At 52.9% G+C, this 24,255-nt stretch overlaps 1 protein-coding gene across 3 annotated transcripts in view; it reads left to right on the forward strand.

Moving 5' to 3' along the window:
• NUP210 (nucleoporin 210) overlaps positions 1-24,255 on the forward strand; it is a 109,340-nt gene that overhangs the window by 36,938 nt on the left and 48,147 nt on the right. For all 3 annotated transcript variants that reach the window (XM_023250062.2, XM_023250061.2, XM_023250060.2), the window contains exons 9-15: positions 2,172-2,278; positions 3,264-3,404; positions 4,287-4,424; positions 5,426-5,581; positions 7,069-7,267; positions 12,362-12,507; positions 22,189-22,410. In XM_023250062.2, coding sequence (XP_023105830.2) covers positions 2,172-2,278; positions 3,264-3,404; positions 4,287-4,424; positions 5,426-5,581; positions 7,069-7,267; positions 12,362-12,507; positions 22,189-22,410 — 1,109 coding nt within the window. The remainder of the gene's footprint in view (positions 1-2,171; positions 2,279-3,263; positions 3,405-4,286; positions 4,425-5,425; positions 5,582-7,068; positions 7,268-12,361; positions 12,508-22,188; positions 22,411-24,255) is intronic.

Here is a 24,255-nt window from a genome sequence, read left to right on the forward strand (position 1 = left end):
AGGAAGCTTAGGTCCTCGCGCAGGAGAGACCAGTGTGAACTGATGGTGACAGGACAGGGATCCAGAGCCAGTAGATGTGAGTGCAGAGGAAAGGCCTCTGGGAGATGATGTTCGAGGCAGGTGTTTCAGAGAGGCTCCTTCCGAGGCAGGTCAGCCTGGCCGAAGTAACAGCTCGGGCGCAGGTGTGGTGAGAAAGCGCGTGGCCTCTTGGGGGTCAGCCAGCAGCTGGTGTGGCCCCGTGTGGGAACACGGCCAGAGGCCTGGGAGGGAGGGCTGCTCACCCGGGTAGAATGCTCAGTGCCAGGCCTCAGAGGGAAACCCTGTGGATTCAGAGCATTACTTACTGGGGATTCAGTGGGTAGAAGTCCTGCGGATTAACAGCATAGACTCCCTGTGTGTTCAGAGGTAGACTCACTTTGGATTTGGATCATAGACTCACTGCGGGTTCAGAGTGTAGACCTCCTGTGGATTCAGTGTAGACTCATGGATTCACAGTGTAGACCTCCTGTGGATTCAGTGTAGACTCACTGCAGGTTCAGAGTGTAGACCTACTGTGGATTCAGTGTAGACTCGCGGATTCACAGTGTAGACCTCCTGTGGATTCAGTGTAGGCTCACTGTGGATTCACAGTGTAGACCTCCTGTGGATTCAGTGTAGACTCACTGCGGGTTCAGAGTGTAGACCTCCTGTGGATTCAGTGTAGACTCACTGTGGATTCACAGTGTAGACTCACTGTGGATTCACAGTGTAGACCTCCTGTGGGTTTGGTGTAGACACACTGCGGGTTCAGAGTGTAGACCTCCTGTGGATTCAGTGTAGACTTGTGGAGTCACAGTGTAGACCTCCTGTGGATTCAGTGTAGACTCACTGCGGATTCACAGTGTAGACCTCCTGTGGGTTCAGTGTAGACTCACTGCGGGTTCAGAGTGTAGACCTACTGTGGATTCAGTGTAGACTCGCTGCAGGTTCAGAGTGTAGACCTCCTGTGGATTCAGATGTAGACTCCCTGCGGATTCACAGTGTAGACCTACTGTGGATTCAGATGTAGACTCCCTGTGGATTCACAGTGTAGACCTACTGTGGATTCAGTGTAGACTCACTATGGGTTCAGAGTGTAGACCTACTGTGGATTCAGATGTAGACTCCCTGTGGGTTCAGATATAGACCTACTGTGGATTCAGTGTAGACTCACTGCAGGTTCAGAGTGTAGACCTACTGTGGATTCAGTGTAGACTCGCTGTGGGTTCAGAGTGTAGACCTACTGTGGATTCAGATGTAGACTCCCTGTGGGTTCAGAGTGTAGACCTACTATGGATTCAGTGTAGACTTGCTGCGGGTTCAGAGTGTAGACATACTGTGGATTCAGATGTGGATTCAGATTCAGATTCAGACCTACTCAGATTCACAGTGTAGACCTACTGTGGATTCAGTGTAGACTCCCTGTGGATTCAGTGTAGACTCATGGAGTCACAGTGTAGACCTCCTGTGGATTCAGATGTAGACTCCCTGCAGGTTCAGAGTATAGACCTACTGTGGATTCAGTGTAGACTCGCTGAGGGTTCAGAGTGTAGACCTGTGGATTCAGATGTAGACTCCCTGCGGATTCACAGTGTAGACCTACTGTGGATTCAGATGTAGACTCCCTGCGGATTCACAGTGTAGACCTACTGTGGATTCAGTGTAGACTCACTGTGGGTTCAGAGTGTAGACCTACTGTGGATTCAGATGTAAACTCCCTGTGGATTCACAGTGTAGACCTCCTGTGGATTCAGTGTAGACTCACTGCAGGTTCAGAGTGTAGACCTACTGTGGATTCAGATGTGGATTCAGATTCAGACCTACTCAGATTCACAGTGTAGACCTGCTGTGGATTCAGTGTAGACCATCCGTGGACCATCCGGTCAAGTGTGAGTGAGCCCTTGAGCAGCCAGTGAGGGATGTGCTTAGGTTGGTCCTGGGCATCTGAGAGATCACCTCAGGTTCTGAGGGCTCAGGTTGGTGGTGGGCGTCAGATCTCACCATGATCAGCAGCTGTTCTTTCTCCTCGGAGGAGAGCAGGTTGTGAGCGGCTGCGGGGCCCCGGGGCTGATGGTGCCTGGTACCATCCTCTTCCTCAGCTGCACGCCCCTGTGGTCCGGGTGGTCAGGCTTTGTTGCTTGCCCGTTTTGTAGGGTTCGCCGTCCAGCCTGGTGACAGGTGGGTGCTGGAGACTGGCCGCCTGTATGAAATTACCATTGAAGTGCTCGACAAGTCCGGCAACAAGGTCTACCTGTCCGACGTGAGTGCCTGCCTCGGGGCCTGGCGGGGTGTGGGACGCGTCTCCCAGAGCAGCGCCCAAAGCAGCAGGGCCCCCACGCGGGCAAGCTGAGTCTGGTGATTCCTGGTGGTGCTGCCGGGTCCATGGGAGACAGCACCGTGGGATCCCGGGGGCCTCTCAGGACGTTGTGAGCCTGGGAGTCTGCACCCCTGGCCCTCTCCCTGTAGGGCTGGAGCGGGGAGAGGAAGCCACAGGCAGCACAGTCCAAGGAGGCGGTGACGGGAAGCAAGCGTTGTCTGCCTTTCTGCTCCCTTGTCATTAGTCTGAGACTTTACCTCACTCTGCTGAGGATGCATCTTTTCCTGCAGGGCCAGCAATACCTATAACTCTGTCTGGAAGTCCCAGGTGACCAAGGCCAACATCCCTTAGCTTTCTGGCTCTAGAAAGGAACGGCAGACATAGGTGGGGGGAGAGGAGTCTTGGCACGTTTTGTTCCTTCAGGAGAGGTTTCCAGGATCCTCATTTGGACCATCTGGGACCTTCCTGGCGGCTTCTGAGGTTTGAGAAGGAGGCAAGGTTCCCCCTTAGGCAGCTTTGCAGGTTATTGCTTTCTTTGTGTTATTGAACAAGGACCCTGACGATCCCCCTTTTTTGGGGGTGAGGGGGTCAGGCTCTCGTGGATAGTCACGACCTTTTTTGTGGTTTGGTGTTTAGTGGTTTCTTTGCTGGGACCTCAGGGTCTGAGAAAGCTGACATGGGCTTGAGCACCACCGGGTGATCGCAGCAGGAGCGCTGGGTCCCCGGGCCCTGCGGGGAGGGTGGCCTGGGAGGGCTCAAAGGTCAGAGTGGTCAGAGCTCAGTTCTGGGGCCTCGCCCAACTCGTCTGCTGGTTTTGAGGCCCCTGGGCCTCAGGCGGCCCCGTGGCCTGACCTCGCTCCTTTCCTGCGTTCTGACTTCCGGACTCGTCCCAGAAGCGCCTCTCTCACCCATCCTGCCCCCCTTCCAGAATCTCCGCATCGACACCGTGTTACCTCCTGAGTTCTTTGAGGTGCTCGCTTCTTCCCAGAATGGCTCGTACCATCACGTCAGGGCGACAAAGAAGGGCCAGACGGCTATTGAGGCAGCCCTCACCTCCGTGGTGGACCAGGCAAGTTGGCACCTCCCTCCGTGTTCACCCCCCGTGCCCTCCCAGGCCGGACATGAGCCCTGGAAGGCCGGGGACCCCCGGCTCAGCCTGGTGTGCTGCTCTCATGGGTACCGTGAGGGTCGCCTCCGTCTGGGCTCTCGAGGGCTGTCTGGTGGTGGGGCTTGGGGCTTTCCCTGTCCCCCGTCCCCATACTGGGTGCCCCTCTTCCCCTGCCCTTTGCCAGCCCCTGTGAAGGTGAGTCTGCCCTTCTGGGATTGGGGCAGAAACCCTGTTGGGGAAACCACGCTGGGCCCGTGTGTCTAGCTGTGCTGCAGCCAGGAGCCAGGAGCATCCCTTTGGCCGCTTGGCTGCTTGGGTCCTTCCAAGTCCTTTCATTTAAAAGGCCGGTCAGTTTTAGGTGTGAGCAGGTTTTTACTGATTGGGAAATTGGCATGGGTGACGGGTGATCTCTTCCTACCCTGCACAAACCTGCCCCGGACCTGGAGGAGGCAGCTAGAGGCAGCAGAGAAAACAGCCTGGGGGTTAGACAACGATTCCTACCAGTCTTGCTTCAGCTCTGGGGGTTTTGGGCAAGTTGCTTTCGTGCCCCATGCCTCAGTTTTCCTGCCTGTAAAGTGGGATAACCACATCGTCCCACCTGGGGTGCCGTGAAGATGAAGTCAGGCAGCATGTACTTGAGTGGCTGTTACAGAGCCGTGGAAAGCTGTCTCCATGGAGACGGAGGAGGCTGGAGGGTATCCGGCATCATCCTTCCTGCTCCCCGACAATCACAAAATCTCCTTGTGACCTGATCTCTGGGGAGGGGTGGGGGTCTGCTTGGGTGCAAAAACTTCTGATGACCTGATTGTCATGGTGACGTGCAGCTCCCTCACCCCCTTGTAGGATGGAGGGGTCCACACGTTGCGGGTACCTGTGTGGAACCAGCAGGAGGTAGAAATTCATGTCCCCATCACCCTCTATCCGAGCATCTTGACGTTTCCATGGCAACCAAAGACGGGCGCCTATCAGTACACAATAAAGGTAACTGTGACACCCCACATCTGGGTTCACTCCTTTGGGGGTTTCCACGGGATTAGGGCTTTTTGTCTATTCTGTGTCTTTTACTGTTACCTTCTAGTGGTCGGAGAGAATTTAAAATCGGGGACTTTTTATGCTTTTTCTACTTTCTGGGGTGTCCGTCACAGCGTCATATTTTGGCAATCAGAAAAAACAAAAACCCAGATCAACAGACAAGGAAGCACAATAAAGAAAGCCTCGAGGGCACATTCAACTTCAGCATTTGTTTTTGTTAAAAAATAAAATAATACTGATAAAAAAAAGGTGGTTTTCCAAAAGCAGTGTAAATATCCTTGGAGAAGAATTTGAAATTCAAGGCGAGAACATCTCTAACTGTCACCTATCAAGTGTTCTCGGTCTTTGATATGCACGCGCCCACCTGGCCTCAGTCAGCGGGTACTGACCGACTCCCATGGGGGCTCGAGCCCCGGTGGCCAGCACTGTCCCTGCTGTCTCCCTGGCCGTGACGACTGTCACCGGCACCTGCTGCCTGTTCACTCAGGTGTGTCCCCGTCCAGGGCTTGGGGTGCTGGCCCCCGATGTGGGGAGCCACTGGACTGCCTGTACTTCAGGGGAGATGGCTAGCAGCGGGGGGGCTGTGTGCCGGGAGGGAGCCTGTGCCTGGTCGGGGAAGCAGCTTCCTGGACCTTGCCGTGTGGCCCAGGGTCCTCCCACTCGGGTCTGGGGGTGCCGCCAGGTCTGGGGCCAGTGTCACGGGCGTGTGCGTGTGTGTGTGTCGGCCACAAGGCCCCCACAGTATGAGGACCGGAAATGAGACCCGGTAGAGAGAGCGAGGTGGGGAGGCGGCCTCCAGCCGGGGGTCGGCTGGTGCTGCAGGTGGTGAGAGGCCGCTGACCGTGAGAGTCAGAGAGCGAGCGTGAGTGTGCGGCAGGAAGAGACGGACGGAGGGAGAGAGAGAGAGCGCGGGCAGGCAGGCGGGCTGATGCACTGGTTTTCCTCCCCAGGCCCACGGCGGGAGTGGGAACTTCAGCTGGTCTTCGTCAAGCCACATGGTGGCCATGGTCACCGTCAAGGGCGTCATGACCACAGGCAGTAACACTGGACTCAGTGTGATCCAGGCGCATGACGTGCAGAACCCGCTCCACTTTGGGGAGATGAAGGTGAGACCTCAGGGGCCCCCGGACAGCTTGGGGGCGGGGTTGGGGGTGGGGAGAGGCACAGGACGGAGGTCTCCAGCCCGCCTCCTCACATCCAGCCTTCAGGCTTATTCAGAAGCACTTCGGCCCTCAGTCTTGGACTGGGTTTTGGTGGCCGGCAGGGGGATGGGGGTCAGGCCCCAGCCCCGCCCTTGAGGAGCTCAGGTCACAGCAGGGGGATGGGTGTGACGTCCCCCGCCAGGCAGGGGATGAGACCAGAAGGGGCAGGGTCAGCATAGTGAGAGTTTCTGGAAGGGGGACCAGGGAACACAGAAGACATGAGGTAACCAAGGGGTCATTCTAAAAAAGTCCTCAGACCTGAAAGGAATGAAATCTCCAAGTCAGGTGCTGCTGAGCGTTGGCAAATTCATGGTCAAAGGGAGGCCCCAGACTCCGTGAGACCTGGCTCTGACTCATTTCCTTCTCTGTACTGGAGCCCTGCACCTGGCTGTTGACCCCAGGTGGTGCAGGACCAGCTCACGTGGCGAAGGCCGTGGGTGGTGGGTATGAGTCACTGCCATCCACCTTGGCCTTCTGACTTCCTGACCCTGACCCCGACCTCCACCTACCTCTATGACTTCACTTAGGCAGAAGTCAAAGCTCCTTTCACAGCGTGTCCAGTCTCAACCTGCTCGTATATTATTTGGGACGTGGATGGACAGGTTGTCCTGGTCTTTATATCTGGATCCACATAGAGACACACACACACACACACACACACACACTCCTAAGGATCGATCTCATTCTCACGTATAAAGGGTCATAACCGAGACCCTTTAGCTACAGTATGATTGTCAAATTATGGATGAACTATGACCACTGTCCTCCTCCCCCTGAGTTTCTTTAATCTCAGTACACGTGCCACCTTTCATCCAATTGCTCAGCAGCCTGGGGACGGTTCCTCGAGAGACTGTGTAATGGCCCCAGAGGCCAGGCTGCCCGGCTCAGACCCACCGTCCAGGTTTTCTCAAGTAGAGGTGGCTAATAAAATCTTAACAAAGAGCCCGAGAGCACTGAATGAATTAGCAGTGTTTTTAGAACAGAACCTGGAGTGTGACAAGTTTTGTTCTATAGAACTGTCATCTGTGGGTGATGATGCCTCTCTCACCCTGTCTTGTGGCCTTCTTTATATTCCTCCAGCAAGCTGAGCTGGTACGTGGCTCAGGACCTTTGCACCGACTGTCTCTGCTTCCCGGAATGTTTTCCCCCTACACTTCTGTCTGGCTACGTCTGACATGGCTCTCAGGTCTGAGCTCCTGGGTCACCTTATCAGAGCGGCCTTCCCTGACAGCTCTGTCCCCCAATTCACTGCACACACCTGTCCTCCCAGCTCAGTCTTCCCACTGACGTGTCCTCAGTGCCCAGTGCACGGCAGCTCTTAGGAAACACTAGCACAGGCCCTTCCTCTCCCACGGAGCCCGATGACCTCAGTCCATGCCACTGTCCCGCAGGTGTACGTGATCGAGCCCAGCAGCATGGAGTTCGCGCTGTGCCAGGTGGAGGCACGCGTGGGCCAGACCTTGGAGCTGCCGCTGAGGATCAACGGCCTCATTCCTGGTGGGGCCGACGAGGTGGTCACCCTGAGCGACTGCTCCCATTTCGACTTGGCGATCGAGGTGGAGAACCAGGGCGTGTTCCAGCCACTCCCAGGTGAGCCAGCACTGATGAGTGGGCACCAGACAGAATGCCTAAGTTCTCAACAGGGGCTGCCCCCGATTGCCCACTGGAGGGCTTGAGACAGCGGGGGGGGGGGGGGGGGGGGCGGGTCATAGCACGAGGAATGACATGTGTCCCCTTGTCCACCATCAGCAGTGGTCTGGTCCGGCTCCTGCCCATCGTGTGACCCACCCTGTCATTGGGCTTTGGGAGCCCTCAGTTGCCACATCTCTAAAATGGGTGTCATCTTAAATAGAATCGCATGTCCTCGTGCCCATTGCAGTGCCTGGATTTGCAGTAGGTGCTCGGGATACTTGTCGGTAGGGACTTTGGCTGGTGACAGAATCCTGACACCTTGGTGGCATGAAGTGTGTCCACCCCTCAATGCACATTGACCTTTCCTCTTTGGCTTGCCCTGTGGGGCTTCGGTGGTGATGTTGGTGGTAATGGTGGCAGTGGCAGTCAGTTTAAAGAACGTCAACCCCACCAGGTGCAGAGTAAGCACTCGGCGTGTGTGTGTGACTCATCAGACTTCATGGGAGGGCGGGCTGTGGTTGGCCCACGTGTCAGATGAAGAGACAGGGAGCTGCTCTTCACTAGCTAGCTGCTCAAGGTCACACAAGGGCACAGGTGAGGGTGGGATATAGACCTGGGTGTGTCTGACACTGACCGTGGAGCCATCATCCCCTGAGAGGTGGAGACGAGGCAGTGAGGGGATTCCTGTGGATGAAGAAAGCCAAGGACTGACAATCCAGTGAGGGAGGAAGGTTCGGGGAGGGGTTGGAAGTAACAGGTGGGCAGGGCCTCGGTGGTCAGCCGCCCGGGATAAAGACCTCCGCGTGAGGGAGAGAGAGGCCCGCTGAGGCAGGAGAGGAGCTGCCCCCCCGTGCTGCCCCCGACGTATGTCCGGGAGGGGAGCCTGCAGGCCGCGCCCCAGGCACCGGCTTGGCACCCAGGAGGTCCTGGGAATGGGGGACAAGTTTGGGATTCACAGCTATGGGTCTGAACGTCACTTCTTCCTCACATTGGCTGTGTGATGGTGGACAAGTTGCCCAGCCTCTCTGAACCTAAAGTCCTTATGGGCAAAATAGGGATACCCGCTCCTCACTAGCTGTGAGGGTTACGAACGAATGTCCCTCAGCCCAGCGCAAGAAGCGTGTTTCAAGGAGATTGTTTCTGAAGGTGGCAGCCGAGACCAAAACCCGTGGCGTCAAAATTTCCCTCAGAAAGCTCCTGGAATGTCCCTTGGTGTAGAGTACGTGTGGCTTGGTGAAGCCTCGCGTATAGGGTCCAGGCTATATGAGAAATACATACCTTCCAACCTGGAGCCTAGCCTAGCCACAGAGATGCAGGCGTCCAGAGGACCTGTGGGGCCAGTGACCAGGTGGGGCCAGCGGGTTGAGTGACATCTGTCTGGGGCCCAGGAGGCTCATGGAACAGGTGCTTGGGGGCAGATGTATCCCCACGCTAGGCTTCCTTCTCTGTCTGTCTGTCTGTCTCAGCTGAGATTGCCTGGTTGAGAGGACACATGATGGGTCCCTCAGTGGCTGCAGCCCCAGGCCCCAAGACCCCTCTCGGTGAGTTTGGGGCTCCACTTTCTTCCTGCTGGAGTTGGCAGCTGGGGTCCCATTTCCTCCTTGTCCTCATCGCTGAAGCCCCCTTGGAAGCTGTTTGGCCGTGGGCACCATTGCAAGCCTTTGATGGAGCCCCAGGGCTCCGGGCTTGGCGGGGTGCTGCGACACCTGGGCTCCTGCTCCGCCCTGGCCCTTGCTCTGCTCCCAGCCTTGGCTGGTTTTCAGCAGCCTGTTCACTGAGAACCTAGTAAGTGCTGTGCTCTGGGGGTTCCTGGTGAACACAAGACGCGTGGTGTCTCCTTCATGGCCCAACAACAACCAAGACAGGTGGTTCCACAGGCATTTACGGTGCCTGGGACGGAGTGGGCTGGCGGGCGAGCACAGGGACCGTGAGTTCTGTTCCACCCCTGGGCGTGCACTCGGTAGGAAAACCTGAACATAATCCTTGGCAGAAACGTGCAGAAGTTGGGTGCCTAAGCCAGTTTGGGGATGTCTGGGAAGGCTGCTTAAATGAAGTGAGAGCTGAACCTGAAGGATGAGAGGGGGAAAATCGGGAGAAGAGTGTTCTGAGAAGCAGGAAGAGTAGGTCAGGAGCCAGAGACCGCAGAGGGAGTGACACGTTCCAAGTTCGGCCCCGGGTCAGGGCGGAGGTCGTAGGATGGGAGAGCCTGGCACTCGGGGAGTGCTGAGTCTCTACGCCAGGCAGGCTGGGGCAGGGGGCAGAGGGCATCACGCTCAGGCCGCCCCGCCACCACTCCCCGGCACCCACTTCCCAGCTCTGCAGAGGACCTGGCGTCCTGTCTCATATTCAGGGCTCAGTCCAGGAGAGCATTCGCCCAGCCTCTCTGAACCCGACCGGAAGCCAGCAGGGTCCACACTCAGACCTAGCATTGCCCTATTCGCTGTGTGTGATTGTGGCCACAGGCCCACTGGGCAGAGCTGCAGTTTTCCGGGGCTCGTGGGCTCTGCCCGTGGACTCTATAACCCACCCTTCCTGGCGGTGCGGGGACTTCTGCCCTGGCCACAGTGGTGGCCATTGACACAACAGCGTGCTCTGTTCCATGATCACCCCAACCTAGAAACATCGCCAGTGCTCCTCAGCTGGTGAATGGATGAGCAGACTGACTGTGGGACACCCTCGCAGCACAGTATTCCGCAATAAAAAGGAACCGGCTTACTGATCATGGGACAGCATAGATGAATTTCAAAAACATGCTGCGTGACAGCCGCCAGACCCAAAGAATGCGCTTCATTGACGTGCAGTGGGGGGCACACCGATCCCCATGGAGAGAGAGACGGAAAGTACAGCAGTGGCTGCCGGGGACTGGAGAGGGGAGGGCGCCACTGGCCATGGATGCAGGTTTCGTTCTGGGAGATGAGATGTTTTAGAATTAGTGGCGGTAGTTGCCCAACTCTGTGAACGTGTTAAAAAACCACTGAATTGTGTGTGCACTTGAAATGGGTGATTCTGGGGGGCCTGGGTGGCTCAGTCGGTTAAGCGTCAGACTTCGGCCTGGGTCATGATCTCGTGGTTCATCAGTTTGAGCCCCGCACTGGGCTCTGTGCTGACAGCTCAGAGCCTGGAGCCTGCTGCGGATTCTGTGTCTCCCTCTCTCTCTCTGCCCCACTCCTGCTCACGCTCTCTCTCTCTCTCAAAAATAAACAAACATTAAAAAAAGCTAAAAAAAAAAATAAACAGGTGATTCTGTGACATGTGAGTTATAGTTCAATAAAATTATTATTTAATAAAACCCTGAAACCCTTAAACCATGATATAAAACGAATGCCATAGTGCTTGCTTCCAGGGAAAGGGGTGAGCGGGGATTGCCTGAGAAGGAGCAGGAGGGAACCGTGGGGATAGGTCGTGTCCCACATCTTGGTAGAGGTTAGGGCTTCACAGGTAGACGCATCTGTCAACTCATGGCATGGTCCGCTTAAGATCTGTACTATTTCACTATGTGTAAATTTGACCTTCAGGAAAGAGAACCATGAAGAAATATCGGACTGTGGATAATTATATGTATGCTAAAGCGTTTGGAATGAAGTGTACTGATGCCTGCAACTTACTTTTAAATGCATAGAAAAAAAAAAGATCAGGGGCGCCTGGGTGGCGCAGTCGGTTAAGCGTCCGACTTCAGCCAGGTCACGATCTCGCGGTCCGTGGGTTCGAGCCCCGTGTCAGGCTCTGGGCTGATGGCTCAGAGCCTGGAGCCTGCTTCCGATTCTGTGTCTCCCTCTCTCTCTGCCCCTCCCCCGTTCATGCTCTGTCTCTCTCTGTCCCAAAAATAAATAAACGTTGGAAAAAAAAAATTAAAAAAAAAAAAAAAAGATCAGTGGGTAGATGGGTAGGGGGATGGATGGATATGTGGTAGGAGAAATATAGCGAAATATTCATTATAGAATCTAGGGGATGGGTATGTGGGGTTTCACAGAATTTTTTTCTAAATGTTTGGAAACAAAACAATAAAATACCGTTACACTCCCACTAGAATGCCTTTTTTAAAAATTGTGGAAAATACCAAGTATTGGCAGGGATGCTGTGCAGCAACTAGGAACAGTATAGTTTGATGTAACCATTTTAGGGAACATATTTGGCAACGATGATGGTATACAAACATACCCATGCTCCTGGGGAATAAGGACTAGGGGTGAAGATACCGGACTCTTAAGGATACGCCCAGCAGAAATGCCGAAATGCGTCCACCCCAGAAAACACGCATACGTGTTCACAGCAGCACCCTGCTTCAAAGCCCCTCTCTGCAAACAACCCAGATGTTTGCAGTAGCATGGGGAAATCGGTTGCTATGTATTCATACAGTGAAGTCATATTTACAAATGCGGATAAAAGATGTACATTATGCAAAGTGTAAGGAGAGCTCTCACCACCAGTGTTGAGCTTAAGAGGAGAGACGCACAGGAGTTTATGCTCGGTGACTCCCTTCATGTAAAATATAGAAGCCAGCAAAATTAAGCTGTTAGAAGTCAGGTGACAGTGGTTTTCCTCTGGGGAGGGCTAGTGACCAAAAAGATCTATGGGAGATTCAGGGATACAGGTCATAGTGTTTCTCTAGATACAAGGTGTGTTCAGTTGGTGGGGGAAAAATATCATTATGAATGGTATGCTTATGATAAGTGTATTTTGGTATGGGAATTATACTTCAGATTTTTAAAAAAATTTTTTTAATGTTTATTTATTATTTTTGAGACAGAGAGACAGAGTGCGAGTGGGGGAGGGACAGAGAGAGAGGGAGACACAGGATCCAAAGCAGGCTCCAGGCTCTGAGCTGTCAGCACGGAGCCCGATGCGGAGCTCGAACCCACGAACCGTGAGATCATGACCTGAGCCGAAGTCGGACGCTTAACCGACTGAGCCACCCAGGCGCCCCGGTTCAGATCTTTCAGTTAAAAAAGTTAGATTGTGTATCAAGCCCAGGATGAAGGAGGGGCTGTCAGCCTGTCATGTTTTTCTTGGCAAAGGCAAGTTCACAGGGATCGTTTGGTTCTCTTCTCACAGGGAGGCTGCAGCCAGGGTCTGAGCACTGCAGCGGGGTCAAGGTGAGAGCGGAGGCCCAGGGCTACACCACACTCCTCGTGAGCTACAAACATGGCCACATCCACCTGAGTGCCCGGATCACCATCGCTGCCTACCTGCCCCTCAAGGTGAGCCCACCTCTTCCCCTTGATGCGAATAATTCAGTTGCTCAGGCAAATTTGTATTAAAACCTGATTGGTGGGGCACCTGGGTGGCTCAGTCGGTTGAGTGTCTGACTCCGGCTCAGGTCATGATCTCACTGTTCGTGAGTTTGAGTCCCGCGTCGGGCTCTGTGCTGACAGCTCGGAGCCTGGAGCCTGCTTCCGATTCTGTCTCTCTCTGCCCCTCCCCTGCTCACACTCTGTCTCTCTCTCTCTGAAATATACAATGGAACATAAAAAAAAATTTTTTTTGAACCCTGATTGGTCAGAATAGCTTTTGGAATAGCTCCCGCTCCCTATCGTCATCAAGCTGAAATCAGGAAGTGTGTAGAAAGAGCAGGGCCTCCCTGATGGCGGAAGGTGATCGTTGACATCTGTGGGGATGAAATGCGGTCTGCAGAGGATTCTGGTGCCTGCCTGACATCAGGTACCCAGCTGGTGTGTGAGTCCCCCTTCATCTCTCTGTGGTGAGAGGACTTCAGAGCTCAGAACTCCCTGCCTCGGCTTTGACACTGACTGCCGAGTTTGAATCCAGGTCTGACACCAACTCGGTGGCATTGACTAGTTTAATTTTCTGGGCCTCTGTTTCCCTGCCTGTAAAATGGGGCTAATACAGCACCTAAATCATAGGGTATGGTGTGGATTAGCGGGGCTAGTGAATGAGAGGGGCTTAGAACAGTGCCTGGGAGGTAGTGAGTGCTCAGTAAGGGTTAGTTTAAAATACAGATGAAAGAGAACCGGACCTTCCTCCAAGGGTGGATGGGAAGGCTTCACGCAGGCCCCGCCGCAGGAAGTGGACCGAATGCAAAGCCTGCCTCTCACACAGGAGGCCCAGAGAGGGTGAGTCAGCTCCCCCTTCAGGGGGCAAAAGGGTTGTCGCGGGGGGCCTCCCAGGGGCCTCCCGGGCTGGGACAGTCAGGGCTTACATTTCCCTGACCCCCAGCTCCAGCCTGCAGGACAGTTCTGGTCCCCTTGGTTTTCGGCAACATGTTTTCTTCCCCCATGTTTCTCCCACCCATTAGAAGCAGGGTCCGTGAGATTAGAGCCTTTCACCTCTGAAACCCTCGCCTGGAGCATGGTGTTTGATACAGAGCAGATAACCACCAACAGGTTTTTTTTTTTTTTTTCAATTGAGGTATAATTGACATATAACATTATATTAGTTTCAGGTGTATGACATAATGATTCAGTATTTGTGTATATTGTGAAAGGATCGCCGCAGTAAGTCTGGTTAATATCCAGCACCGAAGGTACACATCTTTTTCTTGTGGTGACAACTTTTGAGATCTACTCTTAGCAACTTTCAAATATACAATACGGTATTATTAACTGCAGGCTTCATGCCATGCATTACACCCCCGTGAGTTATTTATTTTATAACTAGAAGTTTCTACCTTTTGACTCCCTTCACCCATTTCCTGCCCCACACCCCTCCGCAGCAACCACCAATCTATTCTCTGTATCTATGACTTTTCTTTTTTTTTTTTTTTAGATTACACGTATCAGTGAGATCATACAGTGCTTGTCTTACTCTGTCTGACTTAATTCACTTAGCATAATGCCCTCAGGTCCATCCATGGTGTTGCAAATAGGAGATTTCCTTCTTTTTTATGGTTAAATAATATTCCTCTGTGTGTGTGTGTGTGTGTGTGTGTGTGTGTGTATCATCTTTATTCATGCATCAATGGACACTTAAGTTATTTCCGTATCTTGGCTATTGTAAATAATGCTATAATGAACACGGGAGTGCAAATATCTTTTTGAGTTAGTGTTTTCCTTTCCTGTGGTTAAATACCCAGAAGTGGGTATTATTTGAGAAGGGTTGTTTTGTTTAGAATGAATGAGTGGGCAAATGTGTCCAGGCTTAAATGTGTCCAGGCTTACCAGCCAGGACTGGAGCCAGGTCTCCTGACCCCCCCCCCCCACCAAAATTTATATGAATATCTACTACACCAGTCCCGGCTCTACACCTTAGGGATACAACAGAGTAAAAAACACACAGAAATCCCTGCCCTCACGAACTGACATTCTAGCAGAGACAGAGGTCGAGACAGTAATAAGCCAATGCATACCATGGAAAAAGGAAGGAAGGAGAGGGTGATAGGGAGGGTAGTAGAAGGGAGGGTGGCAATGTAAAATTAGGAAGTCGGGATCCCCTCACTGATCAGGAAGCACTGAGGGCTCAGAGAACAGGTTTCAAGACGATTGACCTCCCTAAGGTGGCATCAGTCACTCTTGAGGAACCCCTGCCGGAGCCTTCCATGAGGTGCGGTTTCCCTAGGACCCTGAGGAGAGATTCTTCAGGGCTCTTCCTGGGTGCTTGCTTCATGACCAGACATCCCAATTATCTGGGGTGTGTGGCTGAAGCATCAGAGGGCACCGACTGAGCTCACTGTCCTGAGGTGGGATTAAGGGTGAAGATAATGTAGACGTGTCCCCAGTCAAGGCTTCCTGACTAGACAAGCTGTAGGAGAAAGATATGACTTTCTTTTTTTGTCTTTCTTCTGTCTTGATAACAGTTAAGATCAGGTTTATTCACATGTAACAAAATCTAAAACAGTGTCTTAGCCAAAAGAGAGTTTATTTCTCTTTCATGTGAGAGGTCTTGCCTGGGGCTAGTGTGGCAGTTCCCTAGTATCAGGGACCTAGGTTTCTGTCTTTCCTCATTCTAGTATGTGGCTTTCATCCTCAAGTTTGCCTCGCAGTCTAAAATAGCTGCTGGAGCTCCAGCTATCACATCTGTATCCCACATAGCTAAACGAGGAAAGAGCTTTCCTTTCAGCTAAGTTAGCTTCTTGTAGTAGCCTTGTCAGGAGTTTAAAAGAACAGTTTCTACCTGCATCTCACTGGCCAGAACTAAATCCATTGGCCATACCTAGCTTCAACAGAGACCGGGAAATATTTTAGCTAGATACTTTTCTACCCTGACAAAATGAGGGTTCTTTTCTTTAAGGAAGAGGGGAGCATAGAAACTAGGAAAGCAACTATCAGTGACTGTTTGCTTGTCCATCCGTCAGTTTACCCTGCAGATTGCCCCTGGGCACTTTGTTGGTACAGTCCAGGCTGGGGAGACAGAGATGCCGGGTGAAGTCCCATACTGTGCCCTGGGTGGCCACTGGTCTGTGGGGGAGGCAGCTGCTTATGACAGAGATAAGGAAGAGTCCCGAGGGGGACAGGTCACCAGCGAACACAGAAGGAGAAGGAGGGCCTGGAGGCAGGAAGCTTGGCTGCTGAGGGCACTGGAAATAGTATATCTCGGGTGAGATAAGAGGCTGGGAAGTCTCCCTGGGTCAGATCAAGGAGGGTTTTGAATGCTGGGCTAGGGGCTAGATATTTATTCTGTTCTCACCCAGCAGTGGGCAGCTGGTGAAGGTCAGGGGAGGACAAAATCAGGTCCACACATAAGATGGGCACCGCTCAGCTCTGGCCCCCACCCCCGACTTACATGTACCTTCCTCCGTCTGTTTGGACTATGGAGGCCTTGTGCTTGCTGGCTACCTAATTCCCTCCGCGGTCCACACCCCAGGTACTCTTCAGCTTTTGTCTGCTGCAGGGATCTGGAGACCCTTGACCCCCGTGCAGGTTACTCTCTGGGAGCCCCCAGTGCCCGGGTGTGAGGACCCCCCCTGGCTCCCCGTTCCCACGATGGAGCCGTTCAGTACGGCTGAACACGATGACCCCGGAGCCGCTGGGATAGCCGGGGGAAGTGGGGCCTTCACTTCCAACCACCCCGCCCCTCTCCTGCTGTCTTTTGGTCCTAGACCAAGCATGAGTATCCTGTGAAGGGGCGCATGCGTTCCATCTGCTAGAAATGTAAACCGTCCGCGCTAAGGGCCTCTGGATGTTTAGGCTCACCCTCTTGTTCTGCAAATCAGGAGACCCAGGCCCGGAGTAGACGTCTGGTCTGACGTGCACAGGCCCTCTCCTCTCTGGCTTTGCCCCTTCAAGTATCTGTGCTCTGACATCCACTGAGGAGCCCTTATGATTCATGAGCGTCCTTCGTTAGCAGTGGTGATTATTGACCTTTCTCCCTGGCACAGAATTCTCTGGCCCGTTTATGCCTGAATGGGAGGAGAATTACCCGCGAAGGTGGTAATTCATAGTTTGGCAGCTGTTAATTATGGGACGTGTGGTGCCTTTACACAGTCTTTCCCTTTGGGCTGGTGGTGGAAAAAAAAATCCCTTGGCAGGGTTTACAGTGACCTGCTTTGCCCACAGTGAAGCTTTGCTGGTTGTAGCATCGACACACGGGGAAGAGCAGGGGATCTGCAGTCGGAACAGACTGGATACACTTGGACACGTTGCTTCACTTTGCTGGGAAATGGGGATGATAAGGATAGTTGATAATAGCACGGGCCATTTTTTGTCTTTGATGTTCACTTATGTTTGAACATTATGCGAGTGGGAGAGGGGCAGAGACCGCACAGAGGATCCGAAGCAGGCTCTGAGCTGTCAGTGCAGAGCCTGATGCAGGGCTCAAACTCATGAACCGAGAGAGCACAACCTGAGCTGAAGTCTGACACTCAAAGGACTGAGCCACCCAGGTGCCCTAGCTCAGGTCATTGACTGAGCCCGTGTTGCTGGACATGTATTTGGGGCTTTCATTCACATTCCCTTGAATCTCTTTTTTAAAAAATTTATTTACTTATTTTGAGACAGAGAGGGAAAGAGAGAATCCCAAGCAGGCTCTGCACTGTCAGCACAGAGCACGATGTGGGTCTCCAACTCACACACCATGAGATCGTGACCTGAGCCAAAGTCAAGATCAGAGGCTTAACCGACTGAGCCACCCAGGCACCCCCTGCTCCCAACTCCTTGAATCTCTGTGGTAATCCCACGAGGTGCAACTTCTTGTTATACCCATTTTAGAGGATGCAGAGACTGAGCCTCCTAGAGGTTAATCTGCTTGCGGTCACACAGCTAGCCAGTAACAACTTCATTCTAGTTGTGGCGACAGAAACAAATGACTACATACAAAGTGATGGCAGGTAGTAATAAGGGCAGTTGAGCGGGAAAGGAGGTAGCAGGTGACAAGAGGTTCTGCCTTACGGGATCAGAGAAGGCCTCTTGGAGGAGGTGATGTTTGAGCAAAGAGGCCTGAGTGGAGTAGGAGGGCCAGGGAGGAAAAGTCAAAGGCCCTGGTCATGCTTGGCCATTCACATGCAGAAAAAGGGCTATCTTGATGGTTTCAAAATCTGGGCATGCAACAAGGCAGAGTCTGCGGGTGGGGGCGCCCCGGGGTTTTTGAAATTGCCTGCGTCTACACACGTGCATATGTGTGCAGGGAGGGATTCCTGGAGGGTTGATAACCAATAGCAAATTCAGAAAAATATTGGGGAAAAAAAAGTTAAAAGGACAGAATTCTCATTGACAAGTGATTCCCTTTCTTTGCTAAGGGTTTAATGTAAGTCCATAGCCAAGAGAGGCTGTGCCCCGTAGGCCTCAGCAGATCGTCACCCTGTGCCCCTTGAGGGCGTGTGCATCTTAAAGCTGTCACTCCGGTGACTCCCCTCCATAGCGAGGTGGCAACTGGCTGGGGCACTGCTCTGGGTCCAGGACTATGGGTGACAGCCAGGTGGTTGTCTGAATCTGTGAGGACATCAGGTTCTTGGCAGTTGAGGAATTACACGGCCGCCGTGGGGGTGAGGGCATGGAGGGAGCTAGGTGAAGGGTCAGGGGGCCCTGAGGGGTGGGTCTGTCACCCCGGTCCTGGCAGGTGACTACAGAAATAGACTAACACCCTACAGTGAGTGGAGTTCACACATGCGGGGCCAAAATGGAAGGGGCTGGCTCTGTCTGAGCGCTGGGATGCTTTGGTTCAGCCCAGGCTTTATGACATCCCAGCAATACATTCTGGTCTCTACCCGCAGAGGGGTGGGAGACTGGATGTTCTGCCTCAAGCAGCACCAACACTCAGGGCTCCAAGGATTCTTGGAGAGGAGAGCTTGGGAGAGCCGGACCTGGACATAGCTGTCAAGTACTCTACGTTCTAGGCATTAAACTAAGGACTCCCTCGATCTGTGTTAGCGGTAGCCTCCACACTCCCAGCATGCTGGCCATTCTGAACCAGAAGCGGCCCCTGCCCAGGTGGACTCCGGGCTAATGCAGGCACGGCACCTGTGTGCATCTGTGCCGTGCCCACAGCAGACATAGCTGATGGATCCTGGCACCCTTTACTGCCTGGTGCTGATTCCACCTTAGGAAGCGGCTCTGTGGACCCCCACCCTCGCCAGCTGTTGAAAGGCAGTCAGAGGAACAGGTGTTTGTAACTCTTGTTCTTAAAGACGTTGGGAATCATGAGAGGTTAAGGTATCGTTTAGGCCAAGAGTAGGGGACAGGCACACACTTAGTCACTGCAGCTTTGTAATGACCCATCTGTCAGACACATTGGTCTGTTTCCAGGTGTCAGTTTTAGGGTTTGGTTTTTGTTTTTATTATTATGTACATGTAAGTTATATAGTTCCAGAGTTAAAGCTATATCAGAAAGATACGTAGGGGTGCCTGGTGGCCCAGTGAAGCATCCAATTCTTGGTTTCAGCTTGGGTCGTGGTCTCGTGGTTCCTGAATTTGAGCCCCGCGTCGAGCTCTGAGCTGACAGTGCAGAGGCTGCTTCAGATTCTCTCTCCCCCTCTCTCTCTGCCCTTCTCTCTCAAAATAAGTAAATAAAACTTAAAAAAAAAAAAAAGAGAGATACTTAGAAATCTCACCTCCATTCCTTTTTGGGGGAGTCAAGAGTCACATGTAGACTTTTGACGTGCTGGGTGGGTCAGCACCCCTAACCCCTGCATAGTTCAAAGGTCAAGTCTCTATACAAATATCAAATTGTTATGCTGTACATCTGAAACCAATGCTATATGTCAATTATATCTCAATAAAAAGTTAAGTAAAAAAGTAACTAAATAAATTCTTTAAAAAGAGTGCACATTTCCCTGCATACTCACCAGCACAGTGTGTGCTCAAACTTTTAGATGCTTGCTAATCATATGGCTACAAAATAGTATCATGGGGTCACCTAGGTGGCTCAGTTGGTTGAGCATCTGACTTTGGCTCAGGTCATGATCTCATGGTTCATGAGTTCAGGCCCCACATTGGGCCCTGTGCTGACAGCTCAGAGCCTGGAGCCTGCTTCGGATTCTGTATCTCCCTCTCTCTCTGACCCATCCTCCGCTCATGTTCTGTCTCTCTCTCTCTCTCTCTCAAAAAATAAATACACATAAAAAAAATTAAAGAAAAAAGAATCTAGGGGCAGGGCGCCTGGGTGACTCGGTTGAGCATCAGACTTTGGCTCAGGTCATGATCTCATGGTTCATGGGTTCAAGCCCCACATCAGGCTCTGTGCCGACAGCTCAGAGCCTGGAGCCTGCTTCGGATTCTGTATCTCCCTCTCTCTCTGACCCATCCTCTACTCATGTTCTGTCTCTCCTCTCTCTCTCTCTCAAAAAATATATACGCATTAAAAAAAAATTAAAAAAAAAAAAAGAATCTAGGGGCAGGGTGCCTGGGTGGCTCCGTAGGTTAAGCATCAGACTTCAGCTCAGGTCATGATCTCACAGTTTGTGAGTTTGAGTCCCACATCGGGCTCTGTGCTAACAGCTCAGAGCCTGGAGCCTGCTTCGGATTCTGTGTCTCCCTCTCTCTCTGCCCCTCCCTGCTCACGTTCTGTCTGTCTCTCTCAAAAATAAATAAACATTAAAAAAAAAAAAGAAAAGAAATAGTACCACAGAGTCGTTGTAATTTCCCCTGTCTTTTTAAAAAAAATATTCTTGTTTTCTCTACGTTTTTCATTTCTCATACAGTTTGATTGCTGTGGTTATAGAAGAAAGCAGGCCCTACCTTTAATGAGCCCTTAGGCTGATCAGGGAGGTAGGTCCCCAGACCAATCATTTCCTTGCAGGATGCTGACACGAGGCAAAGCAGGGACCAGAGAATGAGCTGTCTGCCCTGGCAGGCTGGACGTCATCGGGTGAGGGAGGAAGTGGGGGCTTCTTGGAGAAAGGAGTAGGTAAGGGGACAGGGTCAGTGGGGTGGCTTCTGTGAGGGCTAGTCTAAAGGCGGGACTAGGAGAGATGAGGCGAGGGCTACCCTGGAGGAGCCCGAATCCTGGGCTAACTAAGCCTTTCTTCCGAGGACAGCAGGTGCTACAGAATGGTTTAGTGCAGGAGTGACGGGGTCAGATCTGTGCTTTCAGAAGGGACATCTGGAAGTTCTTGGAGGGTAGAGTGGGGTCCAACAGGGAAGCCCGCTGGTAAGTAAGTAGTTGGGGCAACCTCAGCGAGACCCTCTGGAGCAGAGCAGGTAAGCCCCAGCAGGGAGCCAGGGAGCAAGGCTGCAGGACCCCTCAAAGAGACCCCAGCTGTGTCTGTGGAGGGAGGTGTCCTTGGGCAGAGCAAACCACGTCTTCCTGGCGAAGCTGGCCCTCTCCCTGATGTTGGATGGGAATGGCACCCTCTCTTATAGACTCTAAGCTCTGCCCTTGTCTGTGCAGGGAGGCCCTGGGACCCTCAGCACAAAGATTGTGAAAGCAGATGAGGGCTTTTATAAAAAAAAAATTTATTTTGTTTTATTTTAAAGCTTATTTATTTTTGAGAGAGAGAGAAAGCACGTGCTCAAGTGGGGAAGGGGCAGATAGAGAGGGAGACACAGAATCCCAAGCGGGCCCCAGGATCTGAGCTGTCAGCACACAGCCTGATGTGGGGCTCAAACCCACGAACCACGAGTTCATGACCTGAGCTGAATTCGGACGCTTAACCAACTAAGCCACCCAGGCGCTCCTAAAAAATTATTTTACTTTGTCCTTATTTGTTGAGTACTTTTAGGACTTAACGTTCACTCTTTCCTTCAGCAAATAATGATTGAGCACCGACTATGGGCCAGGCACTGTTGTTCTAAGTGCTGGGGACAAAACAGGCAAAAAAGTCTTGCCCCCTCCCCTTCCCCCCAGAGCTTATCCGTACGTTATAGAAAGTGTGGGAGAGTCTGCGGAGGAAAAAGGAAACAAACCGCCAGCAAGGACAGGCTGCCTGCGTTTCCCTCCGTCTTCTGGTGTGTTTCTTTGTAGGATGGCTTTATGCTTTTTAAAGCCACGTGGCTGTGATCAAACTGGAGTCAGTTTTGTATCCGGCTCTTTGTAAATGCTGCCTCGGGGACCCGTGGAGCCTCGCATTGTGTGGATGTACCATGTTTATTTACCCAGCCCCGCACTGTGGATTTCAGATTGTTGCCTATGATTTGCTATTGTAGGTAATAGTGTGACGAACATCTCTTTGTGCGTGAATCTGTTTCTGTCCTTCCTGTTCTGTTTAGGTTAGATTCCAGGTGAGGAGTTCCTGGGCTCCAGGGCAAGTGCTGGGGGTATTTTCAAGGCTTTTACTGATTATTTTACAGAAGAGGCAAGTCTGTTTAGCCCTCCCCTCAGCGGCATATCAGAGAGTGAGGACACAGTTCTTCCCAGAGCCTTCCTATGCCTTTGGATCTTGACAACAGTCCTGGTAGTGTTGCTGATGAGCAGACTGAGTTCCAGAGAGGACTTGGGGCTTGCCTGACCTCTCTGCAGGGGCGAGTCGGCAGCAGGGCGAGGCCTCGCCTGCACAGGCCTCCCAGAGGAATGCTGCCTCTCCTTTCCCCCTCACCACCCCCCCCCCCCCACAGGCTGTTGACCCCTCCTCCGTCGCCTTGGTGACCCTTGGCTCCTCAAAGGAGATGCTGTTCGAAGGAGGTCCCAGACCCTGGGTCCTCGAGCCTTCCAAATTCTTCCGGAACATCACCTCTGAGGACACAGACAGCATCAGTCTGGCTCTCTTTGGGCCCTCTACCTCCCGGAATTACCAGCAACACTGGATCCTCGTGACCTGCCAGGCCTTGGGCGAGCAGGTAAGAACATGGCTGTCCCTAGACCCCACCTTGCCCGGAGGGAGGGGTGCAGAGTCGTGTTGCCTGAGTACCCTGCTGTGCTCACAGCACCATTTCACAGACAGGCAAACTGAGGATCAGTGAGGTGGAGTGACTGAGTAGACACAGGCAGGTTGGTCTGGGGGCAGCAGCTGGGACCCTCCTGACCCATGGCGGCTTTGCTAGAGCCAGTCAGTCTCAGCTCCCTCTCCACTAGTGGGGGGACCTCTTGTCTCTCTGGACTGCATCGTTTCCTGCCACCAAATCAGACGATGGGACGAGATCGGGGGTCACAGTCAGAGGCCTCCGGGGTTCAGGCGGATATCATAAACGAGTGAGGCCTCAGCCCAGATTTGGCAGATTGTTTTTGGTGTTTCAGGATATCCCAGTAGTTTTTCTTCTTTTTTTTTTCTGTGAAATCTCTTGATTTTTGTTTTTCACAACGCTGAATGAAAACCGAAAAAATTAGGAGACTGGGTGGACCAAACACAACACCTCTGTGGCCGAACTCTCCTGGGGCTAGAGCCACACCAGAGCCCCTGTGTGAAGGACTGGGCTGGACGGGGTGGCAGCTTACCCATCCGGTCCCTGTGCCTGGCCCTCCGGAGGCTCAGGGCCGCCCGCTAATTTGCTTCTAGCAGGGATGTAGCCCTCCATTCACAGGGTGCCCCGGAGCCGGGAAACAGAAAGAGGGTGGGAGGCCAGCGTGACCCAAGAAAGAAGGAGAGGGGCGCCCGGTTGAGCATCCAACTCTTGATTTCGGCTCAGGTCACGACCCCAGGTTCATGGGTCGAGCCCCATGTCAGGCTCTGCACGGATCATGGAGCCTGCTTAGATTCTCTTTCTCCCTCTGCCCCTCTCCCCCACTCTTGTGTCCTCTCTCTCTAAAATAAAATTTAAAAACATTAAAAAAAAGAAAGAAAGAGAACACATGTCTTCAGGGAAGTGGAGAATCCCCTTGCATGTGTAATAGTGTCAGCTGGTGTTAAAACACACATGCACCCCCCCCAAGGTACCCTTTCATAAGGGTACCCCAGGCTTGCCACACGGAGACTCCCTTGGTGTGAGCAGAAAAGATGCACAGTGAAAGACCCTGATTCCCGCTGGCTTTGCCTTTTTTAACTAATAAGTAAAAGAAATGCAAATAATACCATGAGGATAAACCCAGTCCAGAACTAAGCTAGAGAGCTTTCTTCTCCCTGACTCGGCTTGCTCATCTGCGTCCCCCCCTGGGCTATAGGGGTTGGGCCTCTGCACAGGGGCGCCTCCGGGACCCTTCCACTCCCGTGCCGTGTGCCTCAGTTCCTTGGGACGTCGGGGTGGAGGACGAGAGCCTGCAGGGCAGCATGGAAACCGCCCTCCGTCCTGTCTTGGGATCAGGAAGGCTGAGGGGCTCTGGGCCGGACCACGTGTCCTAAAGAAAGTGCGTGTCATTGCAGGGGCCTGGGGCACTCTCTGGGGATGGACCGTTAGCTGCGGTCATAAAACTCGGGCCTGGGCTTGATTTCTGATGCCCCAGCTCTCAAAGCAGACTCAAGCTTCCCTCTTTTCTGGCACCTTCTGCAGCGGCCAGCCGAGCTTCTCTCAAGAAGGAAGTGTGCAGGCCGAGGCCCCCCACAGCCCTTCTCCCGTCTGGCTGCCATGCGGGCCTCTGTCCGTTGGCACATGCCCTCCCACACCTGCGCCTTGCTGTGATGAATCCTCCAAAGTCAGTGTGGGCTCCTCCTTTAGAAAACCCACAGGCTTGTGAATTCGCTCAGTCAACTATGAGGTGTTCGCAGGGTCCTGCGCAGCTGCAAGGCGTCACCGATCCGCCTCCTCCCTGGC

This window comes from Felis catus, chromosome A2 (genome assembly GCF_018350175.1).
Source record: "Felis catus isolate Fca126 chromosome A2, F.catus_Fca126_mat1.0, whole genome shotgun sequence".
Classification (NCBI taxonomy): Eukaryota; Metazoa; Chordata; class Mammalia; order Carnivora; family Felidae; genus Felis; species Felis catus.